The 17,542-nt window shown below is 47.2% G+C and overlaps 1 protein-coding gene across 1 annotated transcript in view; it reads left to right on the top strand.

The window, feature by feature from the left end:
- gask1b (golgi associated kinase 1B) overlaps window positions 1-10,367 on the top strand; it is a 68,389-nt gene extending 58,022 nt beyond the window's left edge. The window contains exon 4 of the mRNA XM_038792302.1: window positions 9,105-10,367. Coding sequence (XP_038648230.1) covers window positions 9,105-9,312 — 208 coding nt within the window. The 3' untranslated portion in view covers window positions 9,313-10,367. The remainder of the gene's footprint in view (window positions 1-9,104) is intronic.
- The last annotated feature ends 7,175 nt before the right edge of the window (window positions 10,368-17,542 follow it).

Raw genomic sequence — 17,542 nt, 5'->3', positions numbered from 1 at the left:
CGGCCCCCGGGCAATATGGCAGAGCACTACAGGAGCCCAGCGCGGAGAGAAGAAGGCCCCCCCACGGAACCAGCCCACCTGCAGTTCGGTATGCCTCGATCGCGGGCCTCGCCACCGTGGGGGCACGCCCCGGGGTCAGATCTCCCGCCGCCCTCCCTGGACCGACCAGCCACACTTACCTGCCAGGTCCTGCCGTGCGTGAGGTGAGTAATTCACGCCGGCGGGACTGGCCAAAACGGCCACTCGGCCCATCGAGGCCCGGAGAATCGCCGGAGGGGGGTGGGGGCTGTCAACGGCCCCTGACCGGCGTGACGTGAATCCTGCTGGCCCCTGAAAAATGGCGTCGGAGAATACGGAAGCTAGCGGTGGGGCGGCAGGGCGGGATTCACGCCTCCCCTGGGGGATTCTCTGACCCGGCACAGGGTCGGAGAATCCCAGCCCTCCTCTCCCAATGGGCTGCTGGAACCAAAGAGATGCCAGCCATTTGATTGGCTGGAGGATTTCAGAGGCAGGACGTCCTGCCCTAATTGGAGTGGAAGTTTTGTCATGATCCAATTAGCTTCTCCACCAGCATGACTGCAGGATTAGTGGAGTACTTTCAAAGAAATCTTTCATAGTGCTCAACAAAAGTATATTCCAGTGAGAAGGAAGAATTGTAAGAAAAGAGGTAATCTACCATGGGTGTCTGAGGAGATACATGAGGCTGTCAAATTGAAAGAGAAGGCTTACAAAGAGGCCAAGATCAGCGGGAAACTAGAAGATTGGGAAAACTTTAAATGTCAGCAGAAAGCCACGAAAAGAGCCATAAAGAAAAGTAAGATAGAACACGAAAAAAAACTGGCACAGAATATAAGGACAGATAGCAAAAGTATGATTTACTTACTGTGTGCTTTGCGATATATGACCGTGAACTGGGGACGTGCTTTCATGTGTGTTAATCAGTAAATTGTTAATTGAATTGCCTTGGTCATCTGGTCACTAAATCCCACCTTTATTGTTGTGCAACTCCTTGCAACATCACAATTGGTGTATAATGTGGGCAGACATAAAACCAGTGAGCTTCCAGTTCTGGAACACCAGTCTTTTGGAGTATCCATGACCTCGCTCTGGGTTTGTGGAGAAGTTTAGTTTGAGTGCGCTCTGGGTTCATTCCCTCCGATTTCCTGACCTTCATTAGTACCTCAGTAGCCATATGTCACTCTGCCAAGTGCACTGCTTGAGCCCCTGTCTGGGAGTTACTCTGGTTCACTGTCCATCTGACCATCTCCGGGAAGACGTCTCAGGAAATATTCTTACACCCTAACCACACCAAGGTGCTGGCAAGAAAGTAGGTGGAAATAAGCAATCTTAGCAGTGTTGTTGTCCTGACGCAGAGCCCTGGGTCAAACAGAATGCCAATGTTACGTGAAACTTGCTTCAGCCTAAGTGAGCCACCAGGGAAGGAGTTGGAATCAATGGTAAACATCTGTGAACAAGTGAAAATTATGACTTCCACCTGTGGAAAAAATATTCAGTTGTGAAACATTCTGTCTTTCCCAAAACTTCATTTAAAATAGAACATTAACACAAAACATGATGGATAACTCAGCAGTTCTGGCAGCATTTGTGGAGGCAGAAACAGTTTCATAAGTTCATAAGATATAGGAGCAATATTGGACCATTTGGCCCATTGAGTGTGCTCCGCCATTTGATCATGGCTGATATGTTTCTCATCTGTTCCTACAATGCTGCAGATCAATAGCTGGATGGCAAAATCAGATAGAGCATCTCCTCCCTAGAACACATGGGCTGGATTCTCCGATCCTCCGCCAGGTGGGAGAATGGCCGGGGGCCGGTGTGAATCCGACCCCGCTGCTCCAAGGCCAACTGCCAAATTCTCCAGCGCCAGTTCTCGGGCGGGTTGGGGATCACGCTAGTCGGGGGCCGTTGGCAGCGGCCCCCCCGACAATTCTCCGGGCCCTGATGGGCCGAGTGGCCACCCCGTTTTCGGGCAGTCCCACCGGCGTGAAATGGACAAGGTCCATACTGGTGGGACCTGGCTTGGAGGGTGGTTAGCGGGGTCAACGGGAGGGGGTGGGTGGAACAGGGGGATCCAGCCCCGGGGGGGGGGGGGGATGGCCCCCATGGTGGCCTGGGTCGCGATCGGGGCTCACTGATCTGAGGGCCTGTGCCGTGGGGGCACTCTTTCCCTCTGCGCCGGCCTCTGTAAGGCTCCGCGATGGCCAGCACAGAGAAGAAACCCCCTGTGCATGCGCAGGAATCATGGCTGCGGTTCTGCGCATGCGCCAGAGCACGCTGGCGGTCCTGCGCATGTGCCAAGTCGCACCGGCCAGCGGAGACCCTTTGGCGGCGGTTGGCGTGGTGCCAACCCCGCCGGTGCCAGCCTAGCCCCCGGAAGTGCGGAGGATTCCGCACCTTACCGGCGGCCCAACGGCGGAGTGGTTCACGCCACTCTTTGGCGCTGGTACGGGCCGCCCCGCTGATCGTGGGAGAATCCCACCCATGATCTAGGAGCAGGAGTAGGCAATTTAGTCTCCCGAGCCTAACACCCTCAATGTGATCATGGCTGGATCCATCATGGCCTCAGCTCCCCTATCCTGCCCGTTCTCCATAACCCTTCAGCCCATTACCAATTAAAAATCTGTCTAACTCCTACTTAAATTTACTCACTGTCCCAGCATCCACCGCACTCTGGGGTAGCAAATTCCACAGATTCACAACCCTTTGGGCGAAGTAGTTTTTCCTCAAAATTGTTTTAAATTTGCCATCTCTGATTCTAAGATTATGACCTCTCATTTTAGAATGCCCCACAAGAGGAAGCATCAGCTGCACGTCTACTTTATCCATACCTTTTAGCATCTTGTGTACCTCAATTAGATCTTCCCTCATTCTTCTAAAGTCTGAATTTCGAGTCCACGTGACCTTTCTACAAAACTGAAGAGGGATAGAAATGTAATGAATTATATAGTTGGAGAGGGTGGGGGAGTGTGGGGGAGGTGGGGCAGAATAGAAATTCATGGATAGGTCGGAGCTAAGGAGAGATTTCCAAAGATGTCATAGACACAAGACAAATGGGGTGATCATGGCGGCATTAAGGACTAAATAAGTGCTAATCGTGGCATTAAGGTGAGATGGCAGAATGTGTTATGGGGAGAACAAAGATCAGTGCTCAGTGAAAGCAAAAGTAAAGAACAAGTGACAGATGGCCCTGTGGGGGAAGGGAGGGTGGTATTGGGACAAACCAAGGAAACAAAAAGGGGGTCAAGGTGGAGGGGAAAGTTCACAAACTAATTTAAATAAGTTGTCTAACAGTCATTGTTGTGGGTTTAAGAACAGCAGAGGAGAGATAGATCTGTGTGTTGTCAGCATATATGTGAAAGCTGTACCTTAGATCTATGGATGTTGTCATTAAAAGGCAGAATGTGAATCAGGAGCAGGAAGTTCTTGAATAAAATAGGAATTCAGAGATTTGCAGTAAGTGAAGGGAATGGATGGATCAAAGGTACTCGTTTTGTGAGGGTAGAGGTGATGATGATGGTTTAGAAAAAAGAAGGGATAGTATATTATGGAAGGGGTGTCAGTGGAAGAACACATCAGAGTTAGACGCTATATTTAGGAGTGAGCTGGGACAAGGAAGAACAATAAGGACATTGTAGACGAAAGTAGGTAGAATAATTGTAGACTCCACTAAAGCAGCACAGATGGATCAGTCAGGTAGAAAACAAATATTCTCTTTATTCACAATATTACACTCTCCACTCCCCAAAGGGCCTCCTCCCCGACCTGCTGCCAGGCCATCGTTTTTATACTGGAGAGCCGAGGTCCCACATTACCAGGGGAACTCATATTCAGAGGCGGTCACCTGGAATCTAAGTGCCCTTACCTTGTGACCTCCCTGAGAGTTATAAGAGTAATATAGCTTGTGAGAGAAATGAAGAAGTGGGAAGAGATTTTCATATCGATGATAGTCTCTCAGAAGGGTTAAAAAGGGAAGGCCTGGGCAGCATGGTGGCCTAGTGGTTAGCACAGCTGCCTCATGGCGCTGAGGTCCCAGGTTTGATCCCAGCTCTGGGTCACTGTCCGTGTGAAGTTTGCACATTCTCCCCATGTTTGCATGGGTTTCACCCCCACAACCCAAAAATGTGCAGAGTAGGTGGATTGGCCACACTAAATTGCCCCTTAATTGGAAAAAATAATTGGGCAATCTAAATTTATATTAAAAAAAAGAAGAGAATGCCCAGAGAGTAGGGAGGGTGCTGAAAGTTGACTTGTCAATGAAAGCCATATGACTGTCATGGAAGCATATATCAGATACCTTGTGAAACATTTAGCATGGTGGAGAGCCTTTGATGAGCAAGAAGGAGTAATGACCTTTAAGCCAAGGTCCCATAAATGCTGGAAATTAACTAATTATTCCATAATGTGTCAGAAATAATGAGGGAGCAAATATGCTGGGAGTAAAGCAGAGAGCAGTGACTCAGCGGCGGAGCTTTGGACTGAAGCATGATGAGTAATGGGGAAACGGAAAGTGTTTGAGACATTAATCCCGAGGGAATGAACTAAGTGGGCCGATTGCTGAGATCAGCAATTGAAATTGTTATTCTGAGAGGGAAAATAATAGGTGCCGTGGAGAGTGCAGCAGCAGACATACAGAATTTTAAGTGTCCTGGGTGGGTGCATGCCCGATCTTGAAGAGCACAATATAGCATGCGATGCTCAATTGAGCGCTAAATGGCAGTGGGCTATTGAGAATTGGCAGGAGCGTGTTGCACGCCTACTCTCAGGATGGCGAACACTTATCCTAGAAATTCTCTCCATGGTCTAACTCCAATGTCATGTCAATCCTGATAATCCTCCGGTGGTTCAAGGTCTGCCAGAGCACTAGCATCGAGTCAATGGTGAGTCTGCTTACATTATGAGGAGGGTAAGTGCTGATCTGTATTTTAAACATAGAACCAGGAAGAGCAAGCTCCATACAAAACACTCTCCTAGTGTGGAAGGTTGCATTCGCCATTCCCCAACCACCATGCTAGCTCTGGAAAATGGGTGCTGCGCCATGCATTTTTCATGTTTGAAGATAATTCCTGCAGGATTGCAGTCATGATTTATGAGGGCAGCACGGTAGCATAGTGGTTAGCACAATCACTTCACAGCTCCAGGGTCCCAGGTTCAATTCTGGCTTGGGTCACTGTCTGTGTGGAGTCTGCATATCCTCCCCGTGTGTGCGTGGGTTTCCTCCGGGTGCTCCGGTTTCCTCCCACAGTCCAAAGGTGTGCAGGTCAGGTGGATTGGCAATGATAAATTGCCCTTAGTGTCGGGTGGGGATACTGGGTTATGGGGATAGGGTGGAGGTGTTGACCTTGGGTAGGGTGCTCTTTCCAAGAGTCGGTGCAGACTCGATGGGCCGAATGGCCTCCTTCTGCACTGTAAATTCTATGAAATGATAATGAAGTTCTGGGGCACGGGTTTTCGGGCTTGTTTGACGCGCATGCAAATTCCGTTATGGCCGCCATATCTCCCGAGAGGCCACAATGGAATTTGCGCTGGCAAGGTCTCAAAAAGGATATGAACCTGATTTCCATTAATTTCAATAGATTTAAATATAATTAAACCACTTCATGCTGTACCTTCCAACCCATGTGATGTCCCCCCCCCCCCGGTGACATTGTGTGACGCCGGTGTGATTTACTACATTAAAAACTAGTCATGATGACCACGCCAGGGGTGCGGTGGTTTCTGGAGACCCCGGTGTTGAGGGCGGAGGCTGTACAGTGCCCCCTGGCATTCTAACAGTTCCCCAAGCCCTTCCCTCTGTGTCAGTGCCGTTCCAGGAAGAACTGCCAAGGGGAATGCCAGGGCACTGCCCAGGGGCACTGAGAAGGGGCACTGAAAGATAGTAAACCATTCTCCATAGGGGGAGGGGGCTTCCCCTTATGGGTGAAGGGGCAGAGAGGGATGTGTACCAGAGAACGCATGGGGGGGGGGGGGGGCCGGGAAGGGGTGGTGCCCCCCCAATATGCCCGTGGTGATCATCGGGGGGTAGGGGGGGCAGTCACCCTGAAGTTTATGGGTAGGTCCTCCATGGCTGAGGGGGTGTTGGAAAGGAGTTCAGATTGCTTGCCGATTGGGGCACCCTTTAAGAATGGCTTGCTGGCTCTATGAGACCCCGCCTCATCACAGTGATAGCGCCAAACATGCCCACTGATTTGTTTTCTGACACACTGCCAGAAGATCTGGTCAGAAAACCTGGTTGTGTTTCTGGGGAGAAACAGGTTGGTTTTCAGTTGGAAACTGACACTTGCCATTCTTTTCAGAAAGTTCCAGCCCTGATGTCATGTAATCGAGGTTAGAGGTGACAAAGCATCTGGTTTACTGAGTTGCAGAGCCACATCCTGGACATTCAGGAAGCCAGCATTTAAAATGAAAACACAGGAAATAGCTTCTTAGATTGTGATGGCAGCCTTTTTTGTTTTTATTTCCAGAGTTGGGCTATTTCCTGATCAGGGGGATGCCTAAGGCCTATGAAAGTTGGGAAAATGGCTGCTGAAGTTTGGGAGGACCATGAAAATTATGCAATGGTGGATATTTTTGTCCTAATAGCACAATTTATTTCAAGGCAAGCATACTGTTTACTCTTAGGATTGGAATATGGAGGCTTAGTGAAGGAATGGATAAAAGGAAGCAGAATGACAGAAGCGACAATCAATTCTGAATTGAAGCCAAATTGTCACAAACAAGCACCTTGAAACAACAAAGCTGAGATTTATTTTTTTAAATTGGGAGCAAAGTGTAATTATGGACGTTTATGTACTCCTGCATTACGTTTGGTCAATAAACAGGCTATGTTCATCATACTTTGTCCACAGGTAACCTTGAGTAGACCTCAGAATATTGTGGGTTTAGGTTCCCACTCCAGACCCATAATCTAGGTTCACACTTCAGGTTACGGCTGAAGAAATATTGGCCCAAATTTGCCATTTTCTGGATGGTTGGAGGTGGGACATACATTGGGAGGTGTACGTCAGGACCCTGTAGAAGTCCTGATGGACAGCCATAGGTGGACATTCCCCAGGAAATTTAAACTTCCAATGGGCTAGAACCTTGCTACTCGGAACCCTTTGCAAATGTCATGGCAAAGACGTGGGCAAGATATACAGAACATACCTGCATTCTTATTCAGGAAATGTTAGACATTTTAATACCTGGTATAATTCAGTGGCTAGCCAGTGTAACTCAACTAAGCAATACACTGACACCTTCAATCACCAATCTCATCTTCCCCCAAAACCATCACCAACCGCCAACATCCCCCCTGACCCCTGACCACAGAACTATCCAATCCAACTACCGAATCTGACTGCCCACCTGAAACCTGGCCATCCCCTACCTGACCCGACTACTGGACCTGACCCCTGACCATCTGACTACACGATCCAACTGCTAGATCTGACTACCACATTAACCAGGCCCGACTAACCCTCTAACATCTAACTAAACCCACAAACACCCAATTAACTGACAAACCATTTAACCACCTGACCAATCCCCCGATTCAACTGCCCATTCACTCACCTCCTCACTTCAACGACCTCATTCATCTACCCACTCATCCACAAACTTAATCACCTAGCTACCCATTCACCCAACTATCCACTCACTCCTTCATGCACCCATCCACCTAATCTACTAATCATGCACCCATCCACGCTAATCTACCTAACCATTCATTCACCCACCTCACCCATATACCCTTTCACTTATCCACTCACCCACTTCACCAACCTACACATTCAGACACACATCCACTCACTCACGCACGCAAGTAAATCAAAAATAACTATTGTCCTAGATTGCCATAGGCTGCTTTCCGCTTTGACGGGAAGAGCTAACTGGTGGTTATTTAACCTGAGGATTACCACACCTCAGGCGAGGGGCAAGGTTGAGAAGGCGGGCCTCATGAATAACCTCAACCGGTACGGGAATTGAATCCGCGATGTTGGACTTGCTCCTCATCCGCTGGGGCAGCACGGTAGCATTGTGGATAGCACAATTGCTTCACAGCTCCAGGGTCCCAGGTTCGATTCCGGCTTGGGTCACTGTCTGTGCGGAGTCTGCACATCCTCCCCGTGTGTGCGTGGGTTTCCTCCGGGTGCTCCGGTTTCCTCCCACAGTCCAAAGATGTGCAGGTTAGGTGGATTGGCCATGATAAATTGCCCTTAGTGTCCAAAATTGCCCTTAGTGTTGGGTGGGGTTACTGGGTTATGGGGATAGGGTGGAGGTGTTAACCTTGGGTAGGGTGCTCTTTCCAGGAGCCGGTGCAGACTCGATGGGCCGAATGGCCTCCTTCTGCACTGTAAATTCTATGTAAATCTATGAACCAGCTGTCCAGCCAACTAGGCTAAACCGACCCCTAAAATGAGTGTCAGGCGTGCCCCGTTCATGAACCCACTCACCCATTTACTGATCCATACTTCTTCATTGAAAGACTTGAGACTTTAAAACTTTACTGAATATGGCAGCTAGTGTCATAAAAAGGGGATGTGTCCTCTCCTTCCCCCAACTCTCTTATGCTCACTGGACTTACCCTGGAGTGACTGCATTGGCCCATTTCTGCTTTGAGTGGGATCGGAAGATATGGCTGAAAATGGGTAGCATAGTGAAATCAGAGAAGGTTTGGCGAGCAGCGGGAGACACCCAACATTGCGGCTAATTGGAAAATCTAGGCCAATATATTGTTGGACGTGGTATCTTTCAGAGGAGGTATTAAAATGAGGCATATCTGTCTATACAGGTGAATTGTAAAAAATTCAGAAACAGAAGATCTATGAATTGTTTCTCTGTGGACATAACCAATGAAAGATCATCTAGTTAACCAACTCATTCCTGTTTGTGGGACAATGCCTCAAGTACTTTATGTCAGTCAAATGTTTTTGGGAACTCTGAAAATGTGATTAATTGATATTTTTTTCATCCAGGCAACTGCCGGTCTCCTTAGCTCACCTTATAATCTCCATACATAATATAATTTATATCTCCATTATGCGCACTAGGCAAATCAGTTGTGAACAGGACGTAAAATGTATCTTTTTTCATTATTTCCATAGATTTCCAGAATCTGCCGTATCCGTCCTAAAGAATGGACACCTCCGGGAAAGGCTTCTTCAGTCTTTGTTCCTTGACAAACTTTACTGGGAAAGTCAGGGAGGTCGCAGAGGAATTGAGAAGCTGATTGATGTGATTGAGAGGAGGGCAAGGATTTTTCTCACTTACATTAATGCACATGGATTCAAAGTGCTCCCGATGAATGAGTGATTGTTTGCACTATTGATTAATACCCTGCAAAGAAGCATTTATTGACAACATAGGTGTATTCCTCAAGATTGTGCTTTATTTCTGACAGAATTTTCTTCACATATAAACTTTATACCACAGACATACAGTCATCAAAAGGTAAGACAGACATTGAAGAGGCAGGACGAGTGTTTGCAACTGAGCAATTACTTTCCAGCAAGAGGACCATAATTCAAGGTGGAGAACATTTATACAGAGCATTTCCCCATTACATTCTGAAAAACTAAATTTATCAAAGCTTGCTTCATTTTTAAAACATTGGTTTGCTTGCCTGTTGAAAGCCGTGGGGTTGACCTTTTCGTGTTAATTGGGTTCCTTCATGACATCGCATTAATCAGTTATTATTCCAGAATTGTGAAACTCTTGATTGCTTGCAGACTGCTGTGAGATTACACCCCCTTTAAAGAATGCACAAGGCACTCCATCAGTCATCTATGGGAATGGCATGGTCGAAGAAGATACTTGACATCATGCGGCTTTCAAAAGGTTAGGAATATTGTTGGAAATAAAGAATGGAAAACTACAAACGTTGCATATCTCAAACAAAGCCAGAAAATTCTAAAATGCAGTCACTGTCCGTGGAGAGAACAGATAAGTTAATGACTCATGCATTAGCACCTTAAAGCTGTATGTGCTCACTTCAATTGAGTTCTGTAAAACGTGATACAAACAGAAGCCTTTCTTCAAATACTGATTGCCCTGCAGCATGTTTCCAGCATTTTCCAAGCAAACTAATGTTTGTTTCTTAAAGAATTATTGATTATTCTATCCATCGCCATCAAAGAAAATGGGAAAACCTTCAAATATACTCCCCCAGACTTACTATTTGTCCAATACTTAGAAAACAATCATCTCTGTGGCATGTCTGAGCTATTTCATCTTTTCCCGCTTAAGTAAAACTAAAGTAGTTATAAATGATAGGCCAGTGTCACATTTTCTGTGTTTTATCAACTTTCACATATTATTTTGTGATTAAATGCAGGGAGGCAATAGCAACATTAAAAACACCAAGGAAATATGATTGGTTATTTAATTTTAGCAAATAATTCCACCTCATGCAAGCAATAGATAAGTGCCGGACTTCTCCGGCTGTTGGGATTCTCCATTCCCGCTGGCAGTGCACCCCCACCTTCGGGATTCCCAGCAGCGTGGGGTGGCTTCAATCGGAAATCCCATTGACAAGCGGCGGGAAGACAGAATCGTGCCACCGGTGGAGGACACGCCACAAAGAGACACATGGCTGGGGGACCGGAGAATCCTACCTAAGATGTATTAGCAATCCATAGAAGTTGCATTTTGAAAGTATGTTATAAACCCCAATTCGAGCTTCATTTCACAAAGTGTAAAATAAGTGCAGATTTATTTCAGGTGGAATTCAGTCCAATCATGGAGCTGAATTTTATGATGGGGCTGGGTTGCATGGGGGCAGAGGTGTAATGCTTGTCCTTCCCTCTGTCCCTCTCCCCCACCCCTGGAAGGAAACTCTGTGATGCACTGAATGACACTCAACAATAACATGCTGCCAGTCATCTCAGCGGGAAGATATCCTGCCCTTGAGATTTATTGATTGGAAGTTCTACCAGTCCCACCGGTTCTAGAGCTCAGCATGTGGGAAAGCCCACAGAAAAATCAATGGATTTTGGGTGAAGTTAACTTCAGGGATTTTAAGGGGATGGGATTGGGGACGTTAGGAGGGGTTCCCTGGTAGCACTGTCGGTGAGCAACACAAATGGCTGTTGACTTCGGCAGACCATAAGATCGCGCCGGCAGCCAATGGCGAGCTGCCTCTCCCACCGGAACACCCGTTGTTGGAGTGTGTGGGGGGGGGGGGGGGGGGGGGGGTTGAAAATCCCAGCCTAGGAAAGAGGGCAAGGAATGGCTGGGGGAGTAAACAGAAGCCAGGTAGGGCAGGACATGGGATGGGGGTGTTACATCCTGGCAGGAGGTCCTCGATGCACACAGGCCCTCCCTTTAAAAGATGTAAACCTTCTTTCCAGCTTTTCTCACAAAGTTATTAGAAAAACGGCCTTCTGAATCTTGCCCACCTGCCCACACCAACTGTTTTATGGCACAAGTAGTGTATTATTTGGGTCAATTACCCGTTAACTATTTATTTATAAAATGGTGGGAAAGTGGCCGGTTATGGTGTTTGCTTACATACCGCTTTAAGAAGGACACGGGGAGTCGACACTGAGTAAAAATAAGAATGAAGTTTTATTTGCAAACCATATATATATATATATATACACTACCCGGTTGACCCTCATGGGTCTTACTGGCCAACCTTGTATACTCTGGGTAATTGAGATACCCCGTCCCTAGCCAGGGAGCTCGCACTCTGCAAGGAGCATGGGGAAGACAAGCATTCCCGCCGCGGGTCCTGTGCGGGAAATTACAACTGTATTATTGTGATCAGATCGGGATTGGACGGGAATGTGGTGGGCTAGCCATTTGTCTTATTTTACATACTTCTCCACTGAAAACATGCCCAGTTTGGGTGGCATGGGAGTGGGGGGCATAACATCCAGCCTATACTAATAAACTGCAATGGTAACAGCATATCATATGGTTCTTCCAAAATGCTGCTGTTGAAAAATTGAAAAATGATAGTAATTCGGGAACTAAATTATGAGTCAAAGATATTCGGAGTTAGTGATGAATAGTTAAGATCCTGTCAAGAGAAACAATGGCCGGGATTCTCTGAGCCCCCGCGCCGAAATGGCGCAGGGCATGGGGGCAGAGAATGGGGCCTCAGACCCGTGATCGGGTCCGACGCCGGGACGCAATTTTCTGGTGACCGGAGAATCGGCGGCAGTCGCGCGCGTGTGCTCAACAGGGCGCCGGTAGGGGGCGATTGAAAGAGGTCCTCTCTGCGGTGGACTGGCCGAATTCCCGCCGGCGTGGTTCATGTTTGGTTCCATTTGGCGGGAGCTCGGCATCGCGGCTGCGTTGGGTCCTGGTTGGGGGGGGGGGGGGCAGGGGGATCAGTCTCTGGTGGGGAGGGGCCTGCACGACGGCCAGACCCGCGATCTGGGGGGGCCAACTTTCTTCCACTCCAGTCTGCTGTGTGGGTCGGCCATGTTGCGCTGCGCCAGCTCAGAACCGCGGCTGAACGTGCAGGGCCGTGTACTGCAGCTGGAGCAGCGCGGAGCACTCTGCCGCCGTGCTGGCCCCGTGTGGGCCACAGAATTGCTGGGCCAAGAGGCCCCTTGACGCCGGCGTGAAACACTCCGGTGTTTATGCCAGCGTCAACACTTAGCTGCGTTTTTAGAGAATTCTGGCCAATGTATGTCCAAGCAGAAAAGGCATCAGGCATTAGGATGGAATGGTTTGTGACTTTGGGAGGATTGGGCTTTAGAAGAGGTCTGCTTCAGGATTTTGAAGATCATATGACTTTTACTGTTGTTGCAAATATCCCACAAACCTGAATCTCTAGAAAGTTTTGGTATCTTGTAATGCTGACATTAAATAACTTCCCTGTCACTGGGCAAGTTTTTGCCAGTTGTACGATACAGTATGGTTGCAGGATAATTCTTTCTCAGGAAGGTCACGATCTGATCAGGTCCATCTCACCCTGCAAAATAACATTTTCTGTCAACTAACATTGCAGTGCAGTATTGTTAACCTTGGAGGACCCTGTTACTGGGTAACCAAAACCTTCCTGCAAAGTGAGCAACTGGAGACCCTAAAATGGACAACTAGCTGATGGAGGGAAACTGACCAACAATATGTCAAATAAACATGTTTATTTCTAATTGATACTTGTGTATGATGAATGTATAAATTACACCTCAGAATTTATGTTGACATGTTTCATTCTCAGGACTTGGTTTCAAAAGATTACAAATATGTTCATGTCTGTTCACATTTAAAATATATGCTGCCATAAATAATTAAAACCTCTACATACTGTAAGTATTTTGTCACATTTATTTTTGCCTTTCATCAAATAACATATAATTCATAAAGAAACAGACACCTCTACTCTCTTATCATGAGTCACTCAGTCTATTTAAATCATCAGCTGCCTCCAGTGAAGTTGCGATGTGGAGATGCCGGTGTTGGACTGGGATGAGCACAGTAAGAAGTCTTACAACACCAGGTTAAAGCCCAACAGGTTTGTTTCAAACACGAGCTTTCGGAGCGCAGCTCCTTCCTCCAGTGAAGTGAGGAGTGGGTATGGCTCAGTGGCAGAGTATTTAGCTGCAGGTGAAGAAGTTCCTGGTTCAGATGCCACTGTCCCATTTGATGTCATGATTTGTACATAATAATGATGACAACACTCTTGTGAAGTAGGATTTTGGAAGGCCAAGACTGTGAAACTGAGAGATTATACCAGGGCCAGAATTTTATGCATTCTTTTCGGGCACCTGGCGGGAAAAATGTGAAATTGGGTGTGAGGAAGCCAAGCATGCATCCTGATGTCATAGCGCACTCATGTGATATTTTGGTTGGTGGGCGCGAGTATGAGTGGGCAGCGTGTCCACTGACAATTAATCGATCGGTTCAGGCAATTAACTGTAATTTTACGTTGCTTGTGTGATTTTTAGGTCCGTGTATGGGCGTCATGGGCAGGCGGCTGTGCTGTTTTTCCACTTTTCTCATCCAAGGTGTGATGAATGTAGACATTTGAGATATATTGTATTGTATTATATGTAATGTTGCCATAGACCCAGATAATCATCGGCTTTTTCCTTTGAGGGGGAGAGCTGACTGGGGGAGACTTAACCTGAGAATCATCACACCTCAGGCAAGAGGCAAGGTGGAGAAAGCAAGGGGTTGAAACAAGGGGTTGAAAAGGTGTTGAAGTTCAATTTTAGTTTTTGACTGGAGGGTGAGCTGAGACGGTTTTCTGAAGAAATACAGCCAGAGATTGTGCACTGTTCTGACAGGGTCTTGTAACTGTCCCTTCCTGTTTATTCCCTTATTTTCCCTTTCTTTTATTTTGCTGTTCCCATTTTTGATCCATGGGTGATTAATGGTCATGTATCTTTGAGAATGAGGAATTCAGAAGTTACAGGAGAGAACTCTTTACTATCCTCTGCTTGTTTGAACAGGAGCTTCAGACCTTTTCACACCCGAGAGGGAGATAGGGTGCGACTTGGTTTGACTGGCTGGTGGTCAATCAAATGGCCAAAAGGCTGAAATCTGCCCGGGTGATTGTAAATTATCCCAGTCGGAGGGTTCTCAGAAATCTCTCTCCCCCCGCCCCTCCCCAGACATCGGGTGAAGCCTATGGAGTGCAGTACTACTCAGTAGAGAAGAAGCGTGAAGAGATCAGTTCAGTCCATATCAGGGTCGTTCAGGAGTCAGGTAACCAGCGGGGAGGAAGCTGATTTTGAATCTATTACTGTGTGTTCTCAGACTTTTGTATCTCCTGCCCGATGGAAGAGATTAGAAGAGAGAGGGCAGCATGGTGGAGCAGTGGGTTAGCACTGCGGCCTCACAGCGCCGAGGTCCCAGGTTCGATCCCGGCTCTGGATCACTTTGTGGAGTTCGCACATTCTCCCCGTGTTTGCGTGGGTTTTGCTCCAACAGCACAAAAATGTGCAAGCTAGTTGGATTGGCCACACTAAATTGCCCCTTAATTGGAAAAAATGAATTGGGTACTCTAAATTAAAAAAAAAGAAGAGCGAATAACCCTGGTGCGAGGGGTCTTTGATTATGCTGCCTGCTTTCCCAAGGCAGTGGGAGGTGCAGATAGAGTCAATGGATGGGAGGGGGCTTCTCGTGATGGACTGGCCTGTGCTCACGACTCTCTGTAGGTTCCTATGGTCTTGGGCCGAGCAGTTGCCATACCAGGTTGTGATGAAGCCAAATATGATGCAAGTTAAAGCAGGGAATTAGCAATTAGATAATAGTTAACCAGTTGTTTTGCTGCATTTTCCATTATAGTTCTTGTTATAAGTAAACAGTAATTGTGTTTAAATTTCCAAAACTTGGATAGCCAAGTGCCGAAAATAATTGGTTAATTCACCTGCGTAGTGACTCCAGGTCAAGTGGGGCTGGGACTGACCGCACACAAGCTCAGGGTGTCATAACAGTGTCAGTTTTTTCTTCAAGCAGTCTCAAAAAATTTCTCTCTCTCAAAGTGGAGTATTCAAGACATCCTTATACAGCAAGTATTCCTGGGAGATGATTATATTTAAAAGTGGATTGTGACCTAAGATGGTTCTGTTGTTTGAGTGGGAATAAAGATTGCACTTAAGGGTTATTGTGTTACTGTACTGATCAGCATTGTTTAAGGGGTAATTGTAAACTATTTTCTTGTGTGATGTGAAAGATATTTTAATGCTGTGTTAGTAATAATGTTTGCTTTCATATACCATGTCCTGAATTTTTGTGAAATCACTCTTGGAGCGAGGTATCCTTTCCACACATTCTTACAAAATTAAAATAAAATATTGGAGTTTCCGTCCAGTGTCCCAGCCACTGTTGGGGTCTCATGTTGCTCGTTCTGGGTGAGTGTGCTTTACACTCAATTTGGCTCTGTTTTATTGCTTAGCTCTAGAGTCGCCACAAGATTCAAGTTCAAGTTCAGACCAATAACTCAATGCACCAGTTAGTAAGTTCAAACAAGACACGTTTATTATAATACAGTTATCTACTAATTATGCATATAAAACTAAAAGACTAGGCTATTCCTGCCACTAACAGGCCAATACTCATCTGGAATAAGGGAACTGCCGGATCAGGGAACAATGGCCTCTTGCCTTGTCCTGGATCCGCAGGCTAAAGGGGTCAGGAGTGTCTACTCTGGTAGCGTGCGTTGTATGACACTTACTTGATAGCGGCTGCTGACCAGGCCTCTCCTTCTCAAGGTCTTCTGCTGCAAAGGTGTTCTGCCGGGAGGGCCGGCTGGTCAAGAAGAGCGCTGGGAGGCTGGTAGCGCTGGGAGGCTGGTCAAGGAGAGCGCTGGGAGGCTGGTCAAGGAGAGCGCTGGGAGGCTGGTCAAGGAGAGCACTGGGAGGCTGGTAGCGCTGGGAGGCTGGTCAAGGAGAGCGCTGGGAGGCTGGTCAAGGAGAAAGAATCAGTCCTGGGACCTGACTTTTATAGGTCCCAGGGGCTTCGTGTCCTTCTGGGCGGACCCTCTATAAACCTGCAATCGATTGGGTCTCTTCCCAATCGATTGATTTGAATTTCCCCAATAACGGGGCTGTTCCTCGATCACCGGGCGGTTCCTTCCACCTTATTGGTGTCCTTTGTCTTAGACTCCACTGGCACCGGAATGTCTGACCTTCCATAGAATGTTTCAATTGCAGTTAACTGTTGTGTCCATTGTGCCTGGGAATCGCCGTAAATCGCTTCATTAATATGCGTAGCTCGTTGGTTACAATTCTGTCGGGTTTCTGTGGCAGCTAGATTACAGGGGATTCTGCAGACTGCTTGTTTCTTTGCCAATGTCCATTTTACTCTGTAATCTTTGCGTTCTTCCATTTTGTGTGAGCATTGTCTGCGTAAATTGTTAGGAGATCAGGTGAGAATTTGCTGTTGCTTTGGTATTGAGAGTTCAGACCTCTGTTTTCTTCTGAAGTATTTGTTCTGTTAGCCTTGCTCTGAGGACTTTTTTTGTTTTGTCAACTCTGTTAAAGCCCATTGCAGCCTTCAGTGTACATGGCAGTGCCATCCGCATTTCACTAGATTGGGACTGCGTACTAAACTGGAGGCACCTCCTCTGAGGAGGAAGAAGAGAGAAACAGAAGGGAGAGGCAGCCAAGTGACCACAGGCAGCATAGAAGAGAGAGACCTGTGGAAAGGGAGGGGTAGACACAGACAGAGCAAGGAGGACGGCACTACAGAAGATACGACTATCCTGCTGCTAGAGTATACAGGCAACGATCAGGCTACCTCAACATGTCTGAGGCCCAGTGCTGAAGGAGGCTCGACCACTCTAGGGACCCCATGACATAATTATGCAGCACGATTGGTCCAGAGATCACCTCCATCTGTGTGGTTGGGCACCCAATACCAATAGCTCTGAAGGTCACAGTAGCCCTCAATGTTTATCCATCCAGATCATTCCAGGGGCCAGTGGGGAATCTGTGTGGAGTTTCTCAATCAGCTGTCCATAGCTGCATCAAGCTCTATTCAGAGAGCTCTCCACATTCATTAATTACTGGACAGAACAAGCCTGCCAGTCTGAGTGAGCTAGAGACTTTGCAACTATTGCTAGGTTTCCCACATTCAGGGT

Source organism: Scyliorhinus canicula, chromosome 3 (assembly GCF_902713615.1).
Source record: "Scyliorhinus canicula chromosome 3, sScyCan1.1, whole genome shotgun sequence".
In the NCBI taxonomy this organism is placed as follows: Eukaryota; Metazoa; Chordata; class Chondrichthyes; order Carcharhiniformes; family Scyliorhinidae; genus Scyliorhinus; species Scyliorhinus canicula.
Note: the sequence above shows the minus strand (reverse complement) of the source record. Positions and strands in the feature narration are given on the sequence as shown.